General features: G+C 35.9%; 2 protein-coding genes across 2 annotated transcripts; both read right to left on the reverse strand.

Moving 5' to 3' along the window:
• Window positions 1–6,649: 6,649 nt before the first annotated feature.
• Window positions 6,650–13,722, reverse strand: LOC146141189 (uncharacterized). The gene is made up of 5 exons (XM_083392842.1): window positions 13,634–13,722; window positions 12,140–12,343; window positions 11,520–11,870; window positions 9,794–9,896; window positions 6,650–8,903 (listed from the first exon to the last, which is right to left on the reverse strand). The coding sequence occupies exons 1-5, from the start codon at window positions 13,698–13,700 to the stop codon at window positions 6,650–6,652; spliced, it is 2,979 nt and encodes a 992-aa protein (XP_083248968.1). The 5' UTR covers window positions 13,701–13,722.
• A 621-nt stretch (window positions 13,723–14,343) lies between these two features.
• Window positions 14,344–20,052, reverse strand: LOC146141190 (uncharacterized). Its single transcript, XM_083392036.1, has 5 exons — window positions 19,983–20,052; window positions 19,061–19,255; window positions 18,221–18,580; window positions 17,047–17,164; window positions 14,344–16,329 (listed from the first exon to the last, which is right to left on the reverse strand). Exons 2-5 carry the CDS (start codon window positions 19,224–19,226, stop codon window positions 15,882–15,884), a joined length of 1,092 nt encoding a protein of 363 aa, XP_083248162.1. The 5' UTR covers window positions 19,227–19,255; window positions 19,983–20,052; the 3' UTR covers window positions 14,344–15,881.
• Window positions 20,053–20,769: the final 717 nt, after the last annotated feature.

Raw genomic sequence — 20,769 nt, forward strand, 5'->3', positions numbered from 1 at the left:
GAGTAATGTAACCGTTGTCCTTTACCGAGGTTCCGTAAGCTGGAGTATTAGTTAAGTTATCAGGAGTAATGTAACCGTTGTCGTTAACAGAGGTTTCGTAAGCTGACACATTAGTTGCGCTATTAGGGGTAATTTTACCGTTGTCGTTAACAGAGGTTCCATAAGCTGGAGTATTACTTGCGTTATTAGAGGTAATTTTACCGTTGTCATTTACCGAGGTTCCGTAAGCTGGAGTATTAGTTAAGTTATTAGATATATCCGGGGATTACTATATTAGAATAAAGTTGCTAACATTGCTACCATTATAGCCTAGGTACAGATATATTACAAAGAATTGAGTTAAAATCTTCTATTTGTCGTTAAATAAAAATAAATCTGAAGATATATTTTGGGTGAAACATCTGAGGATTACCCTATCCTCCATACAGTTTAACACTTTGGAATAACGGTTGCTACCATCTGGCCAGGTATAGTTATATAATAAAGATTTTAGTTACAATAAGCCAGAAAGGGATTCTCCTATTGTCCCCAAATAAAAAAAAAGAGCTAAAACTATTTTTGGGTGATATATCGGGGGATTACTATATTAGATAAAACGTTGCTTTGATTTCTACCATATGTCCAGGTATAATTACATAATAAAGAATTTTGCTAATATCTTTCCTCAAATAAAAATAGAGCTAAATTATATATTATTTTTATATAATGCTCCATATAGTTTTTCATCTTAGAATTAACGTTGCTTTCATTGTAACCATCTGCCAAGGAAAGATTTTAGTTAAAAAATATAAATAATAAAACAATAAGCAAGAAAGGGTTTCTCCCATTGTCCTTAAATAAAAATACAGCTAAAATTATTTTTAGGCTATATATCCGGGGGTTACTATATTGGATGTCTTTCATTTCAAAATAGAGCTAAAACATATATTATTTTATGTATGCTCCATATAGTTTTACACATTAGAATAAACGTTGCCTTCATCATTACCATCTGCCCTGTACAGTTCATTATCAACCATCCCACGAACGTTATTGGGCGTGATATAACCATTGTTATCAAACGAGGCTCGGTTGGCATCTGCTAGTGAGTAGGGCTCTTGATTGGCTTCTGCCACTGAGTAGGGCTCTTGATTGGCTTCTGCCAGTGAGTAGGGCTCCGCTTCGTTTAGGTTGGCCATCGAGTAAACGTCATTGGGTTGATTGGCTGCGTTCATTCTAGGGTTGGGTGGTGGAGGGTTGCTTGGTTCGTCTGTTGTTGTTTTCATGGGCCATAAACTTAAATATATATATATATATATGCATTTTGATACAGTGGGTTATTTTCTAAATCTAAGACAAGGTTTGAACCTATCCTGGTAGGTTTTGACGATGTAAAAGATAAACCCATGGTATTTACGGACTAAACGCTATTTGTAACAAAAAAAACCCAAATATTACAGGCCATAACCTTACATATTTATATATATGCCTTTTGTTACAGTAGGTTATTTTCTAAGACACGATTTGGACACATCATGGTATAGGGTTCGCCAATGTAAATGGTAAGCTCTGTAATACATGAGCTAAACGCTATTTGTGATGAAAAATCTCCAAATATTAGCGGCCATTAAATATATCGTACTTGATTACACCTGAACTAAGCGTCTAAGCCTATTCTTTTGTTAGATTTTATTTTAATAATTTATAGTGACGATGGCGTTCCCGGCGATGCATTTATCTTTACAGATATTTTAATAGTATCTGTTGAATTGCTAGCTTTGCTAGACTATTCTGCTTTTGTGACCTACATTATATTCCAAGTTTCGCTAAAATGAAAATCTAATGTAAGAAATAAATCCAAATAGGGTAAATATACTTTGGGCATGACACTACATGTTTTAAGTTTTTTTAAATAAAAAACGAGGCGCGGGAAAAAAAAGGTTAGAACCAATGTTCTAAGCTGTACAGCGGCTTGAATAAGCAGTAACATCATAGTTTGTTCTGGTGTCAAAATGCAGCCAGACAGACACATCCCACCTATACTTACTTTTGTCTAAGCATAACGGCAGCCAACGCGGAAGCAGATGCAATAAAGAGTAGAGCCATAATAACAGCAGCTGCAGTCGCTCCGTTGTTTTGGTTCACAGAAGCTTGTTTGGTTCCTGAGTTGCAGACTGCAAAACAAAAATTTCGGCCACATTTTATACAGTAGAAACATTTTTGTTGCAAAATTGAAATTGCAAGGTAGAGATAAATATGGCAGAACATATATAATATTAATACTACTTGACCCACCTAAATAATGTTAGCAATATAAACCCACGGACGAGATTTACTTTATTTTTCTTTTGCAAATGTAACTCTCGTTCTACACATTGTGTGTATTCTATGATATAGCCCAGGCGAGGTCGCATTGACCAACGATAATGGCATTTATTCGTGGAATTTCTTATCAATTTGTATAACCTGCTGTTAAAACAGTCGTTTTTTCTATTCCAAAATTTTTGCTTTTCAAAGTGGCCAAATCAGTTGTTATTGTCAAAGGGCGTAAGTTTTATTGCTTGTTTGTTTGTCTCACAACACTTGCCTTCAGAAAATAGCAATCTACTAATCATAAACTCTCCTACAACTCTAAATCGCCACAAAAACACACTAAAAATGCATGTGTAAAAAAATAATGTTCGATTCGACACTACCCACAATTGAATATCGCTTCGTGGGGATTTAATATGTTTTTTTAAGAGAAGTGCAATCGTTTTATGGGAATAATAGTGTGTATACTGAAACAAATATCCTAAAATTAAAAAAAAATATTTCAATCCTTACTTGCGCCTGTCGTAATGGTTGTTTTGCTTGTAATAGTTGGAAATGTTTCAGCTATAATAGTTGAACCTGGCTTGGTAGTTTGTAGAGCCATAGTAGTTGTAGTTGTTAGAGCAGCTGTAGTTGGGGGAAATATCTTTTCGTTGTCCAAACATTCGATGAAAGCGTAGGTTACACGCATTTGGTTCGAATCAAAATAGGTCTTTATTTTTGGTGGCCAGAACTGACTGTGTTTTGAAGTTTGGTTGCACGTGCTTGTCAGATAGGTGATGTTGGACTTACAAGTCGTCTCGTTTAAGTTAGTATTCTTCTTGACGTAAACGCCACACCAGGACGCCTCCGCAGACCAAATAGATCCTTGAACCGAGGCTGTTGCTAAGGAACCTGTTTACAACAAAAACGTGAACCAATTGCCCCAAATAAATGATTAAAGCTTGCCCGAAAATGTAGTTTGCTTAATGAAGACCGGGAATGATTTATACACTGTATGAGTTTATCATTCGAGCAGGGTATCAAATTGACAGCTGTGAATGGGTCAAAGCTATCTCGACAACGATTACAGGGATACAATCCCCGCCTACCTGTTACAACAAAAAAATATATTAGTGAACAACATATCAATTAGAAGCTTCGAAAATCAAAAGTATGCAGCTTTTTATTTAGTTTGATTTCTGTTTTAATGTAAAAGATGTTAACTCTTACTTACCGTCTGGTACTTGCACTTCATCTCCATTTAAGTCACTTGACACCGTCATTTCTAAAACGAATGCAACATCGCTTCTATCATTGTCGTTGAACCTCCACTCGCATCTTTCACGATCTCTTCTTCTTCTGTTAATATGTCGCGAATAGAAAACAGATCCATATTTCGTCTTGAACCTGCCTCCGCATTGAGCCGTTCCACTGTCTAAATAAAAAATACCATATCTATAAAGAAACGCCATCTTACTTTAAGTATACAGACATATTTCACATTTGTTTTACTCCCTTTGACTTACACAGGACGTTGTCATCAAGGTTGTTGACACTTGGTATTAAAAACATTGGAGTAAAATACAATAATCATAGCTTTTCAATTTATTGTATGCCTGGTAGCAACAGTTTATACACCTGTTAGCATTGTTTTAATATCCAAATATATATTTAAAGGAATAGCGCAATAATAGAAACTTATGTAATATTTATCCAAGAAGTTCAAAGACGCCGCATTAAACACAAAATCAAGTTCGGGGTCTTGATTTCCTTTAATTCCACAATATAATATAAAAAATCTTTGCTTACTGTTACAAAACTTACCGATAAATATCAGAAACATGTCAATACATATCATATTCTCAAAGCTTCCCAAATTTCTGCAAGACATAATGGCAGCTACAGCGTTTGCTTTAAATTCCCTCCACAAGCTTACACTGCAAGAGTTTATTGCAGGTTATTTTGCTAAACCGCTGGCATTTCCGTGTAGGCTCGTGTGCTGCAATAAATACTTACCATCCAGATAACCGCCCAAGTCTTTCATTTTATTTTATATTTATTAAGGCTGAACATTTAACTAAGACGAGTAATCAAAGCGTAGGGTAATAGTTATTTTTTATTTTATTTGTTACAGCCTATTCAGTGGCACGACTATTACGTAACATTTTATTATTTTTAGCATGTTAGTTGAATGATTGGCGCACTGCATTTATCTATTCGAACATTTCTTCGTTAACTTAAAAACTCAGCCATGTTTAAGTTGGACATCCGGTAAATATGAAACCTCATACAGAAGCATGTTTCGAAGAATTTAAAACGTTAAAAGTATCTTACCGGCTTTGCTATTTATTCTACATCTAACTATAACCTCCAGCTATTATCTTAAGAATGATTCGAAACGTTTACAAAATGCTACCTACTTCTGTATGGGCTTTGATATTCATTTTACGTCCAACTACAACCTCCAGCTATTATCTTAAGATTTGTTCGAAACGTTTAGAATGTTACCATGGGCTTTTATTTTCATTCTGCATCTAACAACAACCTTCGTCCATTATATTAAGATTTTTTCGATACGTTTGAAATGCTATCTATACTTCAGTATGGACCTTGACATGTATTGTACATCCAATTACAACCTATAGCCATTATTTTAAGATGCTAGAATCAACTTTTCGGCCGTTTCAGCTTTAACTATTCGTCTATTTTACCTTAGTTCAACACAAGTTATGGGATTGTGCGACCGTACTTTTTACCAAATATGTCTGATATGGGTATCAGAAAAACATACTATGCATCGGGTATATGCTTTGATAGCCTTGATATCGTTTAACCAAATCATGATCTTTTTGTTTCTTTGTATGACATGTGGCATTGGAAGCTGATAAATTGTCAAAAATCAGGCAATGGTTTAACCCGTTCTTTGAATTCTTTAATATATTGAAAGAGGGTTTTTATATATTCACGTACATCGCGGGAGTATTGTTAACTGGCAATAGGCCATGGTATGCGTTTTAAGAGCATCCATTGTATTGTTTTTCATCTAGCTGTGGAGTCGGGTAAAAACAACCCAAGTCCGGCATTGACCAAATTTGCCCACTTCGTCGAGTCCTGATTCCGACTCCGGTTAAATTTGCCAATTTTGTTGTGTCCTTATTCCTGTTGCGACTCTACAGCCTGTATTGCACCCATTAACGTAAATAAAAAGAGTGGGCATTCAGTAATCCACTTATATGGATGCCATAGGTCTTACCAAGTTTAAACATGGTTGGAAAACATTCCTATGCACACATAAAAAATATTTGAATTTAGTTTGAAATAGCGGCATTTACAGTTAAACTTAACTGAAAATGGCAAATCATAGCGTTTTTTTTTTTAGTTCACAAAGTTATACTGACGCTCATTTTTTCCTAGATTTCCAGGAAAAAGATACAATGTTTGTCTAAATCTGCATAACTAAGTCATTTATAAAGCAAATGCAAATTTTTATTTTAAACTGCATATAGTAAAGCAAAACAAATATAACGAAACAATGAACACGATTACAGCGTATATAATGGGTACATTACTGTCGTGTATAAGCTCAACGTATAGAGTTTGTACATTTTATTTAGGGCCATGACAAACAATTCGGGTTGTAAAAATACTTTCTAAATACATGTTACAAATATTAGTTTAAGGTGGAAGGTACCTAACTAAAAGGTGAAGCGATCACATATGCTTACTCGGTGAAAAATCAGAAGACGTATTCCTGGCAGGGATAAAAAACTTACATTTTTCATCAAGATAATCGCCCCTTTTAAGTTGAAATAAATCATTCGCTACGTAAAATGTTTAATAGTAGCAACAATTCAAGGACCAGAATTAACATGAAAAATCAACACAAAAATAAAACAGCAATATTTCGTGTTTGTTTAATAATAAGTAATGCTTAAATGCCATGTGGCGAAAAAGAATACACAAAATATAATTACAGAATAACAACGCGCGCAAGACGGCCGTAGTTAGCTGGACCATGAAGGAAAATAAAATGAGATTTAATAATAAAGGCGATTACACATCATGTGTTTTCCATTTATTAGTTATACCATTTCACAGAACGAGATCACTGTGTGTCACTTTTTGGGTCATGCATGTCAAATAATACCTAATCGAAGCCGTTTTTTCGGACACCACGTCATACTATAATACGTCATACTAATGTTACTATGGCAGTCGTCGGAGGTATCATTCTATCGGTGTGGTTTAAAAACTAAATTATTACAGGTTTTAAGACATGGTTGAGCAAAAATCAAGAGTTAATGTTTTTGTTAGTTTCATGTTAAACTTATTTTAAACGACAGTACGTTGATCGTTTAAAACAATATTTTGACGTTTATATAGCTTCGTAAATGTTGTCATGATCGGTAATGTGACTCTTGTCCTCTGCCAAAGCTGTCTCAGCTGGAGCATTAGTTGCGTTATTAGGAGTAGTGTAACCGTTGTCTTTCACCGAGGTTCCGTAAGCTGACACATTAGTTGCGTTATTAGGAGTAATGTAACCGTTGTCCTTTACCGAGGTTCCGTAAGCTGACACATTAGTTGCGTTATTAGGAGTAATGTAACCGTTGTCCTTTACCGAGGTTCCGTAAGTTGACACATTAGTTGCGTTATTAGGAGTAATGTAACCGTTGTCCTTTACCGAGGTTCCGTAAGCTGGAGTATTAGTTAAGTTATCAGGAGTAATGTAACCGTTGTCGTTAACAGAGGTTTCGTAAGCTGACACATTAGTTGCGCTATTAGGGGTAATTTTACCGTTGTCGTTAACAGAGGTTCCATAAGCTGGAGTATTACTTGCGTTATTAGGGGTAATTTTACCGTTGTCATTTACCGAGGTTCCGTAAGCTGGAGTATTAGTTAAGTTATTAGAAGTAATTTTACCGTTGTCGTTAACAGAGGTTTCGTAAGCTGACTCATTAGTTGCGCTATTAGGAGTAATGTAACCGTTGTCGTTAACAGAGGTTCCGTAAGCTGACACATTAGTTGCGTTATTAGGAGTAATGTAACCGTTGTCGTTAACAGAGGTTCCGTAAGCTGGCTCATTAGTTGCGTTATTAGGAGTAATGTAACCGTTGTCGTTAACAGAGGTTCCGTAAGCTGACACATTAGTTGCGTTATTAGGAGTAATGTAACCGTTGTCGTTAACAGAGGTTCCGTAAGCTGACACATTAGTTGCGTTATTAGGAGTAATGTAACCGTTGTCGTTAACAGAGGTTCCGTAAGCTGACACATTAGTTGCGTTATTAGGAGTAATGTAACCGTTGTCGTTAACAGAGGTTCCGTAAGCTGACACATTAGTTGCGTTATTAGGAGAAATGTAACCGTTGTCGTTAACAGAGGTTCCGTAAGCTGACACATTAGTTGCGTTATTAGGAGTAATGTAACCGTTGTCGTTAACAGAGGTTCCGTAAGCTGACACATTAGTTGCGTTATTAGGAGTAATGTAACCGTTGTCGTTAACAGAGGTTCCGTAAGCTGACACATTAGTTGCGTTATTAGGAGTAATGTAACCGTTGTCGTTAACAGAGGATTCGTAAGCTGGCACATTAGTTGTGTTATTAGGAGTAATGTAACCGTTGTCCTTTGCCGAGGTTCCGTAAGCTGGAGTATTAGTTGCGTTATTAGGAGGAATGTAACCGTTGTCCTTTGCCGAGTTTCCGTAAGCTGACACATTAGTTGCGCTATTAGGAGTAATGTAACCGTTGTCCTTTGCCGAGTTTCCGTAAGCTGACACATTAGTTGCGTTATTAGGAGTAATGTAACCGTTGTTTTCAGAAGAAGTTCCGTAAGCTGAAACATTAGTTGCGTTATTAGGAGTAATGTAACCGTTGTCATTTACCGAGGTTCCGTAAGCTGACACATTAGTTGCGTTATTAGGAGTAATGTAACCGTTGTCCTTTGCCGAGGTTCCGTAAGCTGACACATTAGTTGCGTTATTAGGAGTAATGTAACCGTTATCTTTTACCGAGGATCCGTAAGTTGACACATTAGTTGCGTTATTAGGAGTAATGTAACCGTTGTCCTTTGCCGAGGTGCCGTAAGCTGACACATTAGTTGCGTTATTAGGAGTAATGTAACCGTTGTCCTTTGCCGAGTTTCCGTAAGCTGACACATTAGTTGCGTTATTAGGAGTAATGTAACCGTTGTTTTCAGAAGAGGTTCCGTAAGCTGACACATTAGCTGCGTTATTAGGAGTGGTGTAACCGTTGTCATTTACCGAGGTTCCGTAAGCTGACACATTAGTTGCGTTATTACGAGTAATATAACCGTTATCTTTTACCGAGGATCCGTAAGTTGACACATTAGTTGCGGTATTAGGAGTAATGTAACCGTTGTCCAATACAGATGCTTTGTCAGCTGAATTATTATCAAAGGCATTATTAGGAGTAATGTCATCGTTGTCCGAAACAGAGGCTTTCTCAGCTAACTTATTAGTCGCGGTATAAATGTTACAAGCATTACTGGCTTTTGAATCTCCTGCAGAACTTTGAGCATTGGCTTCTGTGTCTTGGTCCGGAAGATCTTTGATTGTTTTGTAGCTTATAGTAGGTGCTGGTAATTGTACCGTGACCACAGGCGGCGTCCGTTTGCTTTAAACATAAATACAAAGGTTAACATTTCCTCTTACCACGGGTTAGTTTTACAAACAGGTCTTAACAGGCTATGATGGTATTGTTGTTTCTCGACTTGTCCCCTCTGAATTTGTGTAGCTCGGTTGGTAGAGCGACGGTCCCGGAATGGCCGAGGTCGTGAGTTCGAATCTCACTGCAGGCTAGTTTTACGAACAGAGTGCAACAGGCTATGATGCTATCGTGTTTCTAGACGTGCTTCCCTCTGAACCTTTGTAGTTAGTTTGTGGAGCGATGGTCCTAGCCTTGCCTATCACAGTTGTTAACACACATATATATGTGTGTATCTTTCATGAAATGATATAGTGCTGTAGATCCCCTTTAATATGACGTTGCTTAAACGAACAAAATGTTGCAAGCATTGCTGTATGGTCCTTTTGACTTGTTCCTCTCCGAGCCTGCGTAGCTCAGTTTGTAGAGCGTCCGTCCCTGTATGGCCGAGGTCGTGAGTTCGAACTTTACCGCAGTTTAGTTTTACAAACAGGATTCAGAAGCAACGAAGCTACAATCAACGCTAACCTAACATTTGAGCTTGGCGCTGTAGGACCAAAATATAAATAACTATGGTAACAAGAAAATAGTCTAGCAAAGCTAGCAATTTAGGTCAGGCACTATTAAAAGATCGTAAAAAAGTCAATTATTTTGAATTAAAATATACTGACGATGCCTTGATTGGCGAAATCTTTAAGATCTTTTATTGTGTCTGACCTGAATTGCTAGCTTTGCTAGAGTATTCTACTGTTACTGATCAAGAATTAAGGTCTACATTTATCTTGCAAGGGTCGAGTTGATTTATATTTATCACATATTTAGTGCAACATAGTACGAATTATTAGTTCCCACCCACTTACATGATCCACAGAAGCAAAAACACAATTCCTAATGTCGTAATGATGAGTAATACAGCCAGGATATTAGTTGTTGTATTGCATTCTTCATCAATCGGCGTGCTGGCTGTAAAATGAACGTACATTTTATTTTATACCACTTTGCCAATAAAAGTATAAACGTTATCTGACAACCAATAATCGAGTCCATATAGGCAGGTACTCAAGAGTGGCAATATTAATGTACAAATGTGCTTTCAGTAAACATGGTCTCATCCGACCTAAAAAGTAATGTTCCACATGCAACACTTCAATGTTTTATTATAAAACCTCAAAGTTTAAAAAAACGAGTAAAACACGGATCCGACATTTTTTAAAGAAATATTTCGCCTATACCGGCGTCGCCATGCGGACTTTTTTATTTATTTTATTATTACTTTGCTTTGTAAATGTATTTTACTTAACTTATAGGAACTGACGATGTCAGTATAGTCGAAATATATATTCCTTTAAAAAATGTTCAATCATTACTTTACTTGAGTTTTTAAACTTTGAGTTCTATTGTTAATATACGCGTCAGCGAAACAGTGAACAACAAGCAGAAACCTGGTGCCAATGGTTTTGGATTCCATTAAAAAACACCCTTTTATATATTCTAGTATATGTCTGTTCATGGTTTAACTTGGGTTTTTAAACTTTGAGTTCTATTGTTTATATACGCGTCAGCGTAACAGTGATCGACAAGCAGAAACCTTCTGCCAATGGTTTTGGATTTCATCAATTTCATAAGCCCTTTTATATCATGTTTAAAGGTTTGTCAAAATCAGTCATTATACCTTGATATACATGAATGTAGCAGATATTAATTTGCCGAAATAATCTTAAATATAAACTTTTTGACACTCGCGGGCCGTTAAAAAAATCCCTTTATGGACCATATTATCAGAATTTTCTTCCAAATAACAGAATCTGCCTAAACCCGAATAGTGAGAACAAACAAAGTTGGTTGCACATCAATGATAAAGATCAAATAAGTACAAAACTTAGTTTAATCTTCATGGACCATAATGTTCAGAGTTGCCAGGTAAAAGAAACAGTATTTTAGGACAATATTTAAATTTCGATATTTTAGGCCCAAATTATTTTGGTCTAGCTTTAAGACACTTTTAGGCCATTGTTAACCCATAAATGTCATTAAAAGATGGTATTGCTTAATGTAGAGCGAGAGTGCTATGAACTACTAATTGCCATTGTGCGCACAGTTCTCTGTTAAAAGTGTTTATAACCTACTTACAAAGCGGCTAAAACCGAATAAACTATAGCGTTTACACAGTTGAACTAGGCAATGAAACATTGCCAACTTCACAAACCAACCTTATAACGGACCGGCAAAAAAATAAAACATACAAAAAGTTCCGAGATCCGGCGTTTAAGAACCACTGGACTAAACGTTGTAGAATAAGACCAATATCCAATAGGGGAAGATAACTACAAACTGAAACGATAGCGTCACACTATTTTTAGGTTTTATGTCCCCCAATTAAAGTCTGCTAGGGGAACAGGCTTCTAAACCTCTAAATCGCACATTCACATACCACTCTACGTCATGTCTGAATATTCTACGATGTATACTTTTTGTATAAAGCTCCGAACAAAAAACTATCTAGAAAATATCAAAGCAAAGCAAAACGGAATAGCGAAACAAAATATATCCCGAAACTAAATTTTCGGCGCATATTTTAATGCTTACTTGCGCCAGTTGTAATGGTGGCTTTGTTGGTTGCAGTTGGAGATGTTTCAGCTGTGTTAGTTGACTCTGGCTCGGTAGTTGGTAGAACCATAGTAGTTGCAAGTGGAGGAAATATTTTTTGGTCGTCCGAACATTTAATAAACGCAAAAATCACAAATATATGGTTATGCGACAAATAAGTTGTAATGTTTGGTGGCCAGGATTGACTGTATTTTGAAGGTTGTTTGTTGCATATGCTTGTTGGATAGGTGATGTTGGGTTTGCAAGTCGTCTCGTGTAAGTTATTCTTCTTGACGTAGACGCCACTGCAGGACGCAAATGTCCCTTTAATGGTGCTTGGTGCAAAGGAACCTGTTTACAACATACAAATTTGTACACAGATGAACACCAACAAAGCTTGTTTAAAAACGTCACAAATCTTTTAAACTTTTTTAATCGTATCAAAGATTTAAAAAATGCATGAAAAGGATATTTTTGCTCATTACTATCTGCAAAAAGTCGATTTTAGTGAATGTTTCGAGTTTAATATTTCTATTGAGGCCTATGGATTTATTAGTGTCTCTGTAAAATGGTTTTTCTCTAACTATTTTTGACAGACCAAGATAATCAACAATGCTTACCGTCGGGTAATTGTATTGACTCATTGTGAGAAAAGCCATTTAACACCGCCAGTTCCAAAACAAATGCAACATCGCTTCTATTGTAGTAGTTGAACTCCCAGTTGCATTTATGATAAGTTACCCCACTTCCGCCGTTCTTTCGCCAAAGGGCAAAAGATCCATATGGCCTGTTGTATTTCAAGTCGCAAAGCGCAGCGCCACCATCTAAATAATATAACATACCTATAGACAGGGGCGAATCAAGGAGGCACATGATCTTGTCAACCTAAACCAGTGCTTCTCAACCTTTTTTCGCGGCGACCCAAATATTGAGCGTAAATATGACGACTAAGCTTTGGCCACCCAATAGTTTTTCTTGTAAGCGAACAAAAAAATGATTATAAGACATTATTTGTATTGCTTCCTTATTTTTCTTAATTGATAAATCTTTCTCAGAACCAATCTCAATTGATATAAACATATGAGCTAATGCGATCGGCGACCCAACCAAATCAAACAGCGACCCATAGGTTGAGAAGCACTGGCGTAAACTGTATTTTGCGCCATTTTTACTATACGTGAATGCAAAAGTGCGAGTTTGCCCATTTTGATAAAAAATCGTTTCAAACCAAATGCATCACAACGTTTTTAACAATTGAAACGATACAAATGCGTTTCTTCGCTCTGCGTAAATCGATAACATCTTTGTAATGTTCCTTTTTATTAAACGTAACCTCATCCAAACTTAAAACAAAAATATAAACAAACTGGTGATATTCTTACTACAACCTCCATGCTCCAAAGTCCTAAGTTCCCTTATTAAATACACACAATTTTTTGTATTTCCAAAGTTTAGTCTATTTCTTGCCCCCAAGGGGTCCATTGACCCCAGTTAAATAACCCCTGAATTAATAATACATATTCTAGCACAGCTTTTTTGATGTTCAAATATATTCCTAAAAATAATAGAAAGGTAGTAATTTTTAGCCGAAAGAGTCCCAAGATTTAGTAAGAATATCAAAGCCGATACAGAAGTAGGCATCATTTTTATTGTTCCACATGTGGAAAATGAAACGATTTATTCGAACCGTTAACAAAATACTACCTACTTCTGTATGGGCTTTGATATTCTTACTACGTCCAACTCCAACCTCCAACCATTAGGCCCCGAAGTTCTAAGATTCGTTATTTTTAAGCACTTCATCACTCAGGTTTATCGCACTTGTTCTAAAGATAAATCTAAACTCTACATAAATCTTGTTTTTTCAACACATATGAATGTTATTTATTATTTAAATTACCAGCATCTTATTGTGCGGTTGTAATATTGTTTTATCGAAGGCAATATTTAAATTAGAAAGATTAGGCCAATACCTAAGCTATGTGTAACATTTAATGCATTTCTAAACGATTGTTGTACGATAGGGATGTTTCTTATTATTGAACTTAAAACAAATAGCACTGATTATATCATTCACAAACGATATAATTTTCGCTTATCGTTACATAACTTACCGATGAACGACAGAAACCATAAGAAAAATATGAGCTTTTCACTAATGGCAAAGTCCTTGTAAAACATATTGTCTGTCACACCTGTTTTACTTTCTCTACACAAGCTAATAATGAAATCGTTAATGTCATTTTATTTTACTAAGCCGCTGGTATTTCCGTGTGGGTTTTTGTGTCATCAACGCTGTAATAAATACTAGTCATGTCCGTTGTTTATTTTACATTTTTAGGTTAAATATGTACAGTGCGAGTAAACGAAGCGCTAGGTTGTAATAATCTTTATATTGATAAATAAGCACTTTCGCATTAAGGTGGCTGTAAGCACATTATGTACCGCTCTGAAATGTAACTTGTAATGAGTTTCAAAGCCAAAAATTTCGAGTAGATCCACATCATCGTGATAAAGACGTTTCGATACGAACTTGTATCATCTTCAGTTAATGTGACTGCCAAGTAATGCTGTAACTGATTAGAAACTCCGAATTGCGTTCCACCTTTTCTAAATAAGATTTGGATTTATTTATTTTATTTCTAAGTTTTAGTTGAAATTCGACACAGAAGTGGGCAGCGTTTTGAACGTTTCGATTAACTCTTTATTATTCCTTTTCAACATTTACGTCTTACCCCAACCTCCAACCATTATGCCCAAATGTTTGCTGCATAATTGAGTCCTTTATATGCAATTGCAAATTTTAATTTTAAACTGCGTCAAGTAAAGCAAATTAAACGAAATAATGAACACGATTACTGCAGTATTGAACGCGTAGATCACATTTAGTTGAACAAATAAAGTTACATTATTGTGCATGCGCAATATAAGTAGGATCAAGAATTTCGTTTTAACACCTGAAATACGTCTACCACAGGCTGTAAAATCATAGTTACCAAGTACAAGATATTTGTTTGGGAGAACGTACGTAACTGAAAGATGGTACGCTTACATATATTTACTTAGGAGAAAGAACGCTAGACAGATTTATAGCAGGAATAAAAAATAACATTATTTTTAGTTAATCGCCCTTACTAGGTGTAATTACTAAATTGAAAATATATCATCCCTAACATAAAATATTTAACAGTAGCAACAATTCAAGGACAAGAATCAGCATAAAAATAGATACACAAATAACACATTAAAATTTCGTGTTTGGTTAAGTAATGTTTATATGCCATTTGATAAATAACACACAAAATTAATCGGAAAATAAAGACATACGCAATATGGACGAGGCAGCGTTGGGTCAGAAATATCTTAAAGTCAGCTGACCCGCAAAAGAAAAAGTTGCGCTGGCCTTGTCAAAAATTCAACCACTTTTTTACAGCAACGAAACGATTTGTCAAAATTTAAATTGCATTAAAAAAAATTAATAAATATGCTTGACCCACCTTAACTCTAAATCGCACTTTAACCCAAATAATGTTAGCAATACACCCTTGGCTAAAATGTGGTAGGATTCTAGAACAGCGCCGAAAATTTAAATGAGTTTTTTTATGTTTTATGAAAAAACGTCGATTACACATTACGTGTTTTTGCCTAATTTAAAACAATGTTACAGCATTTCACAGACTGAGGTTGCTGTAGGTCACTGCGCCCACAAATGATCTGCTAACATCAGACGATTATTCTCATTAATATGCATCGCCTTCCAAATGTTTTACCTAATACGTGAAACAATAGTGCTTAGTTTTAAAATGTAATGTCGTGGGTTTAGGTAAAAATCTAGAAAAACGATCAATAATTCACTTTTATCATAAAAAGTATGCATGTTCTAGACTATCATTTCGGTGCCAGTTTTTAAAGCACCACGTCATACTAATGCGTCATACTGACGTCGGTGTGGTCCGAAATCTAAATTATTGCAGGTTTTTAAAGACAATGTCAAGCGGCCCAATACAGTGATTTTTTTTTGTTTAAAAACAAAATTAAACTATAGTTTGTTTACAAACGTTAAAGCAAATTAAGGCTGAAAAAAGCCTTATTCTTATTTGCATAAAAGTGTTGATCGTACATGATGTATTGCGTAGTTTTCTGATGACGTCACACTATATCAGTTTGTCTAATCGTCGTAATATAAATCAACATTGCCAAACAAGTATTTCGTTAGCAGGCTGTGCCTGACAGTAAACAGCATATTTGAAAAATCTTTTGCTAATTCTTGTCGCTATTAAAAATCAGGGAGTTAATGTTTCGTTTGTTTCAGATCTAATTATTTTCAAACGATACTCAGTTGAACGATTGAAACCAATTTTTTTATATAATTTCGTAAATATTGACATGATCGGGAGTAGTGTAACTGTCGTCCTCTACCAAAGTATTTTCGGCTGACACATTTGTTGCATTATTAGGAGTAATGGAACCGTTGCCCTTTACCGAGGTTCCGTAAGCTGGCACATTAGTTGCGTTATTAGGAGTAATGGAACCGTTGTTTTCAGCAGAGGATTCGTAAGCTGACACATTAATGGCGTTATTAGGAGTAATGTAAGCGTTTTCCTCTACCAAACTTTTGTCAGCTGACTGATCAATGGCGTTATTAGCAGTAATGTAACCATGGCAATCTGATGAATCTCTTTTCTTTGGATTGGGAGCGATGGCCTGTTTTTCTTGGTTTGGAAGAGCTGGCGTGGTTCTGTAGCTTACAGGTGCTGGCGGTGGTTGTGGTTGTACCGTAGTATTCATTGACGCGCGCTTGTGATTTTTCCTAGGCGACAAAAAAAATACAATATTTTGAAACTGCACAACAGCCTTAATGAATACAATAGCCTTATTAGGAACTTAATCTGGTGACCCATGCGTATGTATAACCTATATGTCCGCACGAATACTTTGTTTTGAGCTTGCTAGACTTTTAATATTAGCCTTTAAAGTCCAGTGCCTTTGGCTTCGCTTTGATCAAATTCGTGTTTATTAAATTTTAAATATTTTTCATATTGTTTTATCTCTCAGTCAAAGCCTAAAACAAGCTTAATATCAAATGATGCAAAGTTTTAATTTGTGTTTTAAACTTCATTGATATAAATTTGCCTAATCACTAAACGCGGCCACCCTTATATTAAGTGCAATGTGGGAGTATATTCAATGTTAATGCAACGATTAAGACAGACTAAAGCAGTGCTTCCCTAACTGGGGATCGCGCAACGGGTTGAAGGGGTCGCGTGTAAGTCCGCTTAGTCTATTAAATTGTTATATTTTTCTGTGTGATGTGCTAATTGCAACCCTCATGCCAAACGAAACCTTTAAACGCACATTACTTCAACAAATGCATGACAATGCTAAACACCACAAATGTTATGTCTTAAATGTTTTAACCTAGCCTAGGGGGTCGCGGAAAATTTTAACAAATCTAAAAGTGTTACAGACTGAAAAGTTTTGAAAGGCCTGAACTAAAGTATAACTGTTATAGTTCCCACCCACTTACCTATTCCACAGAAACAATAGCAGTAGGCCGGAAGTTATAAGAATGAGTAAGGCAGCCAGGATGATCGTTGTTGTTTCGAAATGGGATGCCTTGAGATTTCCATAAATTGAACCGCTGTCTGTAATTGGAACATATATATTTACAGGATTGTGACAAAGTCATTGAATCTTGAAAATTATTTAAATTGTTTTACGTATTCAAATGTCTTTTAAAAACTTGTGTTTTTCCAAATGTCTTTGAATATTCTTCGAATTTATTTCACGTCCATCTTAAGTTATATGTTTTTGAAAGTGCCGTCAAAATGTTATTTTTTTAATTGTGTTAACCATGGCATTTATACTATTTTGTTTTCAATGATTATTCGATAAACTGAGAGCGATCAAATTTTAAGTATTTGACAAACTAATTTTCTTTGAATGTCCTTTAGTTTTTTTATAAAATATTGTGGCAAATCGTATTTAAATGAACGTTGTCAAACGGTTTCTGTGTTACCAATATCGAAGCCTAGCAATAGAGATTTTAAAATAATTCTACACCACTTTTATATTTGTTGAACTTTTGCCGAAACTGTAACTAATACGATCCATGCGATCGCCTTTTAAGGTCCTCTCAAATGTTTAAGAAATTTTGTTCAGAATAAATCTCAATAAAACCATATAAAACTACTGCAGTGGGCAACTCAAACAGAGATTAATCAGCTAAACAATTATGATTCGCGACCCATGTGTTTGAAATCACTGACTATAGTGGCTGAAATAAACATGTGAGTTAAAAATATTGGTAGTTATGACAGCCTTGTGTTGGCTTAACGCTCGTGATAATGCCGGAATGTAATGTGTATATAACAACACCCCCTGTACCAATACTGTACAAAAATATGTAGCACTTATGCTTTTATCCTTTAATCTCTTTTAGGCTTGGACAGTAATGGAATGTTTAAGCAGGAGTAGAATTAGGAGAATCTTTGATTGGTTTGACCAGAGTTTTGTTTTTATTGTATGGCTTTGGTGCCCACTAAGAGACCACAAGTAGTATGTAAAAGTTTCGTGACATATCAAGTGTATATAGCAACATCCGCTACTTAAAAAATAGTTTACACTTTAAGTGTGTTCTTTTGTCTTTAAATCGCCTTTAGGCTTAGACAGCCAACAATTTAGTAATGTGCTTCACTCACTTGTTACTGTTGTTGGGACTAGATTTGTAGTTGCTGTGCCTTTGGTTGCTGTGGTTGTTGTTGCTGCCTTCTTTGTAGTTAAGCTTGCGCTTGTAGTTGTAGTGGGAGGAAATATCTTGTCGGTGTCTGAACACTCGATGAAAGCGTAGGTTATAAGAAGCTCCATGCCATAAATCAGGTCGGATGTGATGGTGGGTGGCCAGTTTTCACTGTAGCTGGCAGTTTGGTCGCATATTCTTGGATATGTAATGTTGGTTCTGCACGTTGTTTCATTCCCTTCGCTTCTTTTCACATAAACTCCACACCAGGGTGCTGTTCTGGAGTTTAGCTCTCTTGCTGGAGAGTTTGTGACATTGGTTCCTGCAAATTCAATATGCATAATGTATTTTCTTTGAAATAAAGATCCAAAATAAATAAAGTAGTATATTGAAACCAATAGGAAAGCCCAGTTTGAAGCTGATACTTTTCTCGTTTACGGCGTAAAGGTTAGGTCGAAAAAGGGAATATCAAAGCCCATACAGAAGCAGGTAGCATTTTGAACGTTTCGGATAAATCTTAAGATAATGGCTGGATATTGTAGTTAGGCGTGGTAAGAATAGTTAAACCCATTTAGAAGCAGGAAGCATTTGTGAAAGTTTCGAATAAATCTTAAGATAACGGTTTGATGTTGTTGTTAGACGTACAACGAATATCAAAGCCCATAGAAGTAGGTTGAATTTTGAACGTTACGAAAGTCTCTTTAAAACGCATAGAAATGCCTTCTCACTGTTGAAAATAAAAAAGATTTGTTCTAAACGTTAAAAATGTCATGTATAGTTTGATATTTTTTTTTAAACTTACCATCGGGCATATTTATTTGCTCCCCCGTGTAAAACTTGTAATTTTGCCGGATAATTTTCAAGCTGAACACCGAGTCGCTTCCCACAAAGCTGTCGAAATTCCACTCGCATTTTCCACTTGGATAGTTTAATACTTTATAGTAAACGGTTCTGTGCAATTCGGTCATCTTTCTCGGACAGCCTTCTATTCCAATCCCTTTATCACAAATGAGTTTTTATTTCTGTTGCATTGTTTTGATTTAGGAAATAAACTGCGTTGCTAATTACAGGCTGTAGTGAATCTATGTACTTTGTTTTAATATGTCTAGCAGTTACATAATGACATGTTACACTTCGCTATTATTAAACTTGATTAATTTCCAAAAAAATGTTCGACACTATTTTAGTTGTTCTCATTGGTTGATCATTAATATATATAAGCGAATTGACTAGTTTTAATTTGGATAATATCAGCAAAGCGAACGTTTTACATAAAGGACAGCGATATTCAGTCACATAAGCTTAACATATACACCAAAATGAGCCCATGGTGGAAAAATTAAACGAACTTAAGTTATTTCTAACGACACTGGGGATGCCTTCTGAAAGGCTTACCGGAACCAGTCAGCCTAAATAGGATTAAAATGCAAGCAGGCCAGGCTTGAAGAACAACTAGCCTGGGGTTAGGTTCGAACACACGACCTCGGTCAAACCGGGAAGGTAGCTCTGAAATAATTAAGCTACACAGGCTCAGAGGTGAAAATCGAGAAACGACCGTAGTACTGCTGCAAACAGGATGCAGCAGGCAATGCAATGATGGTATATCGACTCGTTCCCCTTTGAGCCTATGTAGCTTACCTCGTTGCAACAAAGCAGATTTAAATGCAGGACAACATAAACGAAAGTGGAATATAAAGACACTAAAATTATACGTGTTGACTCACCTGTTGGACTTGGAGTACTTGTTGCTGTTGATGCCGTAGCGTTTGTTGTTGTTACGTTTGTTGTTGTTGCGTTTGTTGCTGTGTGTTAAAATCGGCTGCTTTTTATTATACGTAAGACAACTTACATGTATTTGTGTAAATATTTGCATAGGCGCCTAGCTTTCAAAAATTCCGTGGCGTTTTTTTTTCCAATTAGTGTAAAAATGAATATTAACCACACAAATAATGTTACAGCTCTTAGGTAACAGATTTCGCGCTGTTGCACATTATTAGTGAAACAAACCATTAAGGTGTAACATGCTTACCGCACCTTTGGCCTTATGTCTATAAGGTGGTAATTCAGGAAAACTTTTGGTGCAATATAACTGTGCACCCGGAATTAATTTTGCGGATCAATAGAGTTGATAACTTTGCAAAATTCCAGACCGTTTTGACGCCTTGTCAGAGTCGAATACTAAAAACGCCCTGAACACACACACGTTCGCCTCCCATGACTATTTCCCTTTATAGCTGGCGGCGCCCCTTAGAAATAAGAAATAGATAGCAGCAGTGACTTTTTATATGGGCCGAAAATTTATTTTCGTGACTATTTATGTGGGCAGAAAATTTATTTCTTGTTTTGCCCCTAATAAATTTTTGGTCCATTTAATTCGCTCACATTCGCTCGCTTTGTTCAGCTCGCGAAGCATGGAAAATACTGTGATTTTATTTTTAAGACATGTCACAATGACCTCGTCGTAACACTTTTGCCTAAAAAATTTCCAATCAACTTCATTTCGTTGCCCAA

Source organism: Ascidiella aspersa, chromosome 6 (assembly GCF_963924565.1).
Source record: "Ascidiella aspersa chromosome 6, kaAscAspe10.2, whole genome shotgun sequence".
Lineage (NCBI taxonomy): Eukaryota > Metazoa > Chordata > Ascidiacea > Phlebobranchia > Ascidiidae > Ascidiella > Ascidiella aspersa.

Excerpts from the sequence above, each read along its gene's own strand:
- LOC146141190 (XM_083392036.1), bottom strand. The coding sequence starts at position 19,226 with ATGACCGAATTGCACAGAACCGTTTACTATAAAGTATTAAACTATCCA. Across the intron at positions 17,165-18,220 it reads AGTCCCAACAACAGTAACAA|ACAGCGGTTCAATTTATGGA; the intron begins GTGAGTGAAGCA and ends TTCCAATTACAG. Across the intron at positions 16,330-17,046 it reads CTATTGTTTCTGTGGAATAG|GAAAAATCACAAGCGCGCGT; the intron begins GTAAGTGGGTGG and ends TTTGTCGCCTAG.
- LOC146141189 (XM_083392842.1), bottom strand. The coding sequence starts at position 13,700 with ATGTTTTACAAGGACTTTGCCATTAGTGAAAAGCTCATATTTTTCTTA. Across the intron at positions 12,344-13,633 it reads ATGGTTTCTGTCGTTCATCG|ATGGTGGCGCTGCGCTTTGC; the intron begins GTAAGTTATGTA and ends TATATTATTTAG. Across the intron at positions 8,904-9,793 it reads TTTTTGCTTCTGTGGATCAT|CAAACGGACGCCGCCTGTGG; the intron begins GTAAGTGGGTGG and ends TTATGTTTAAAG.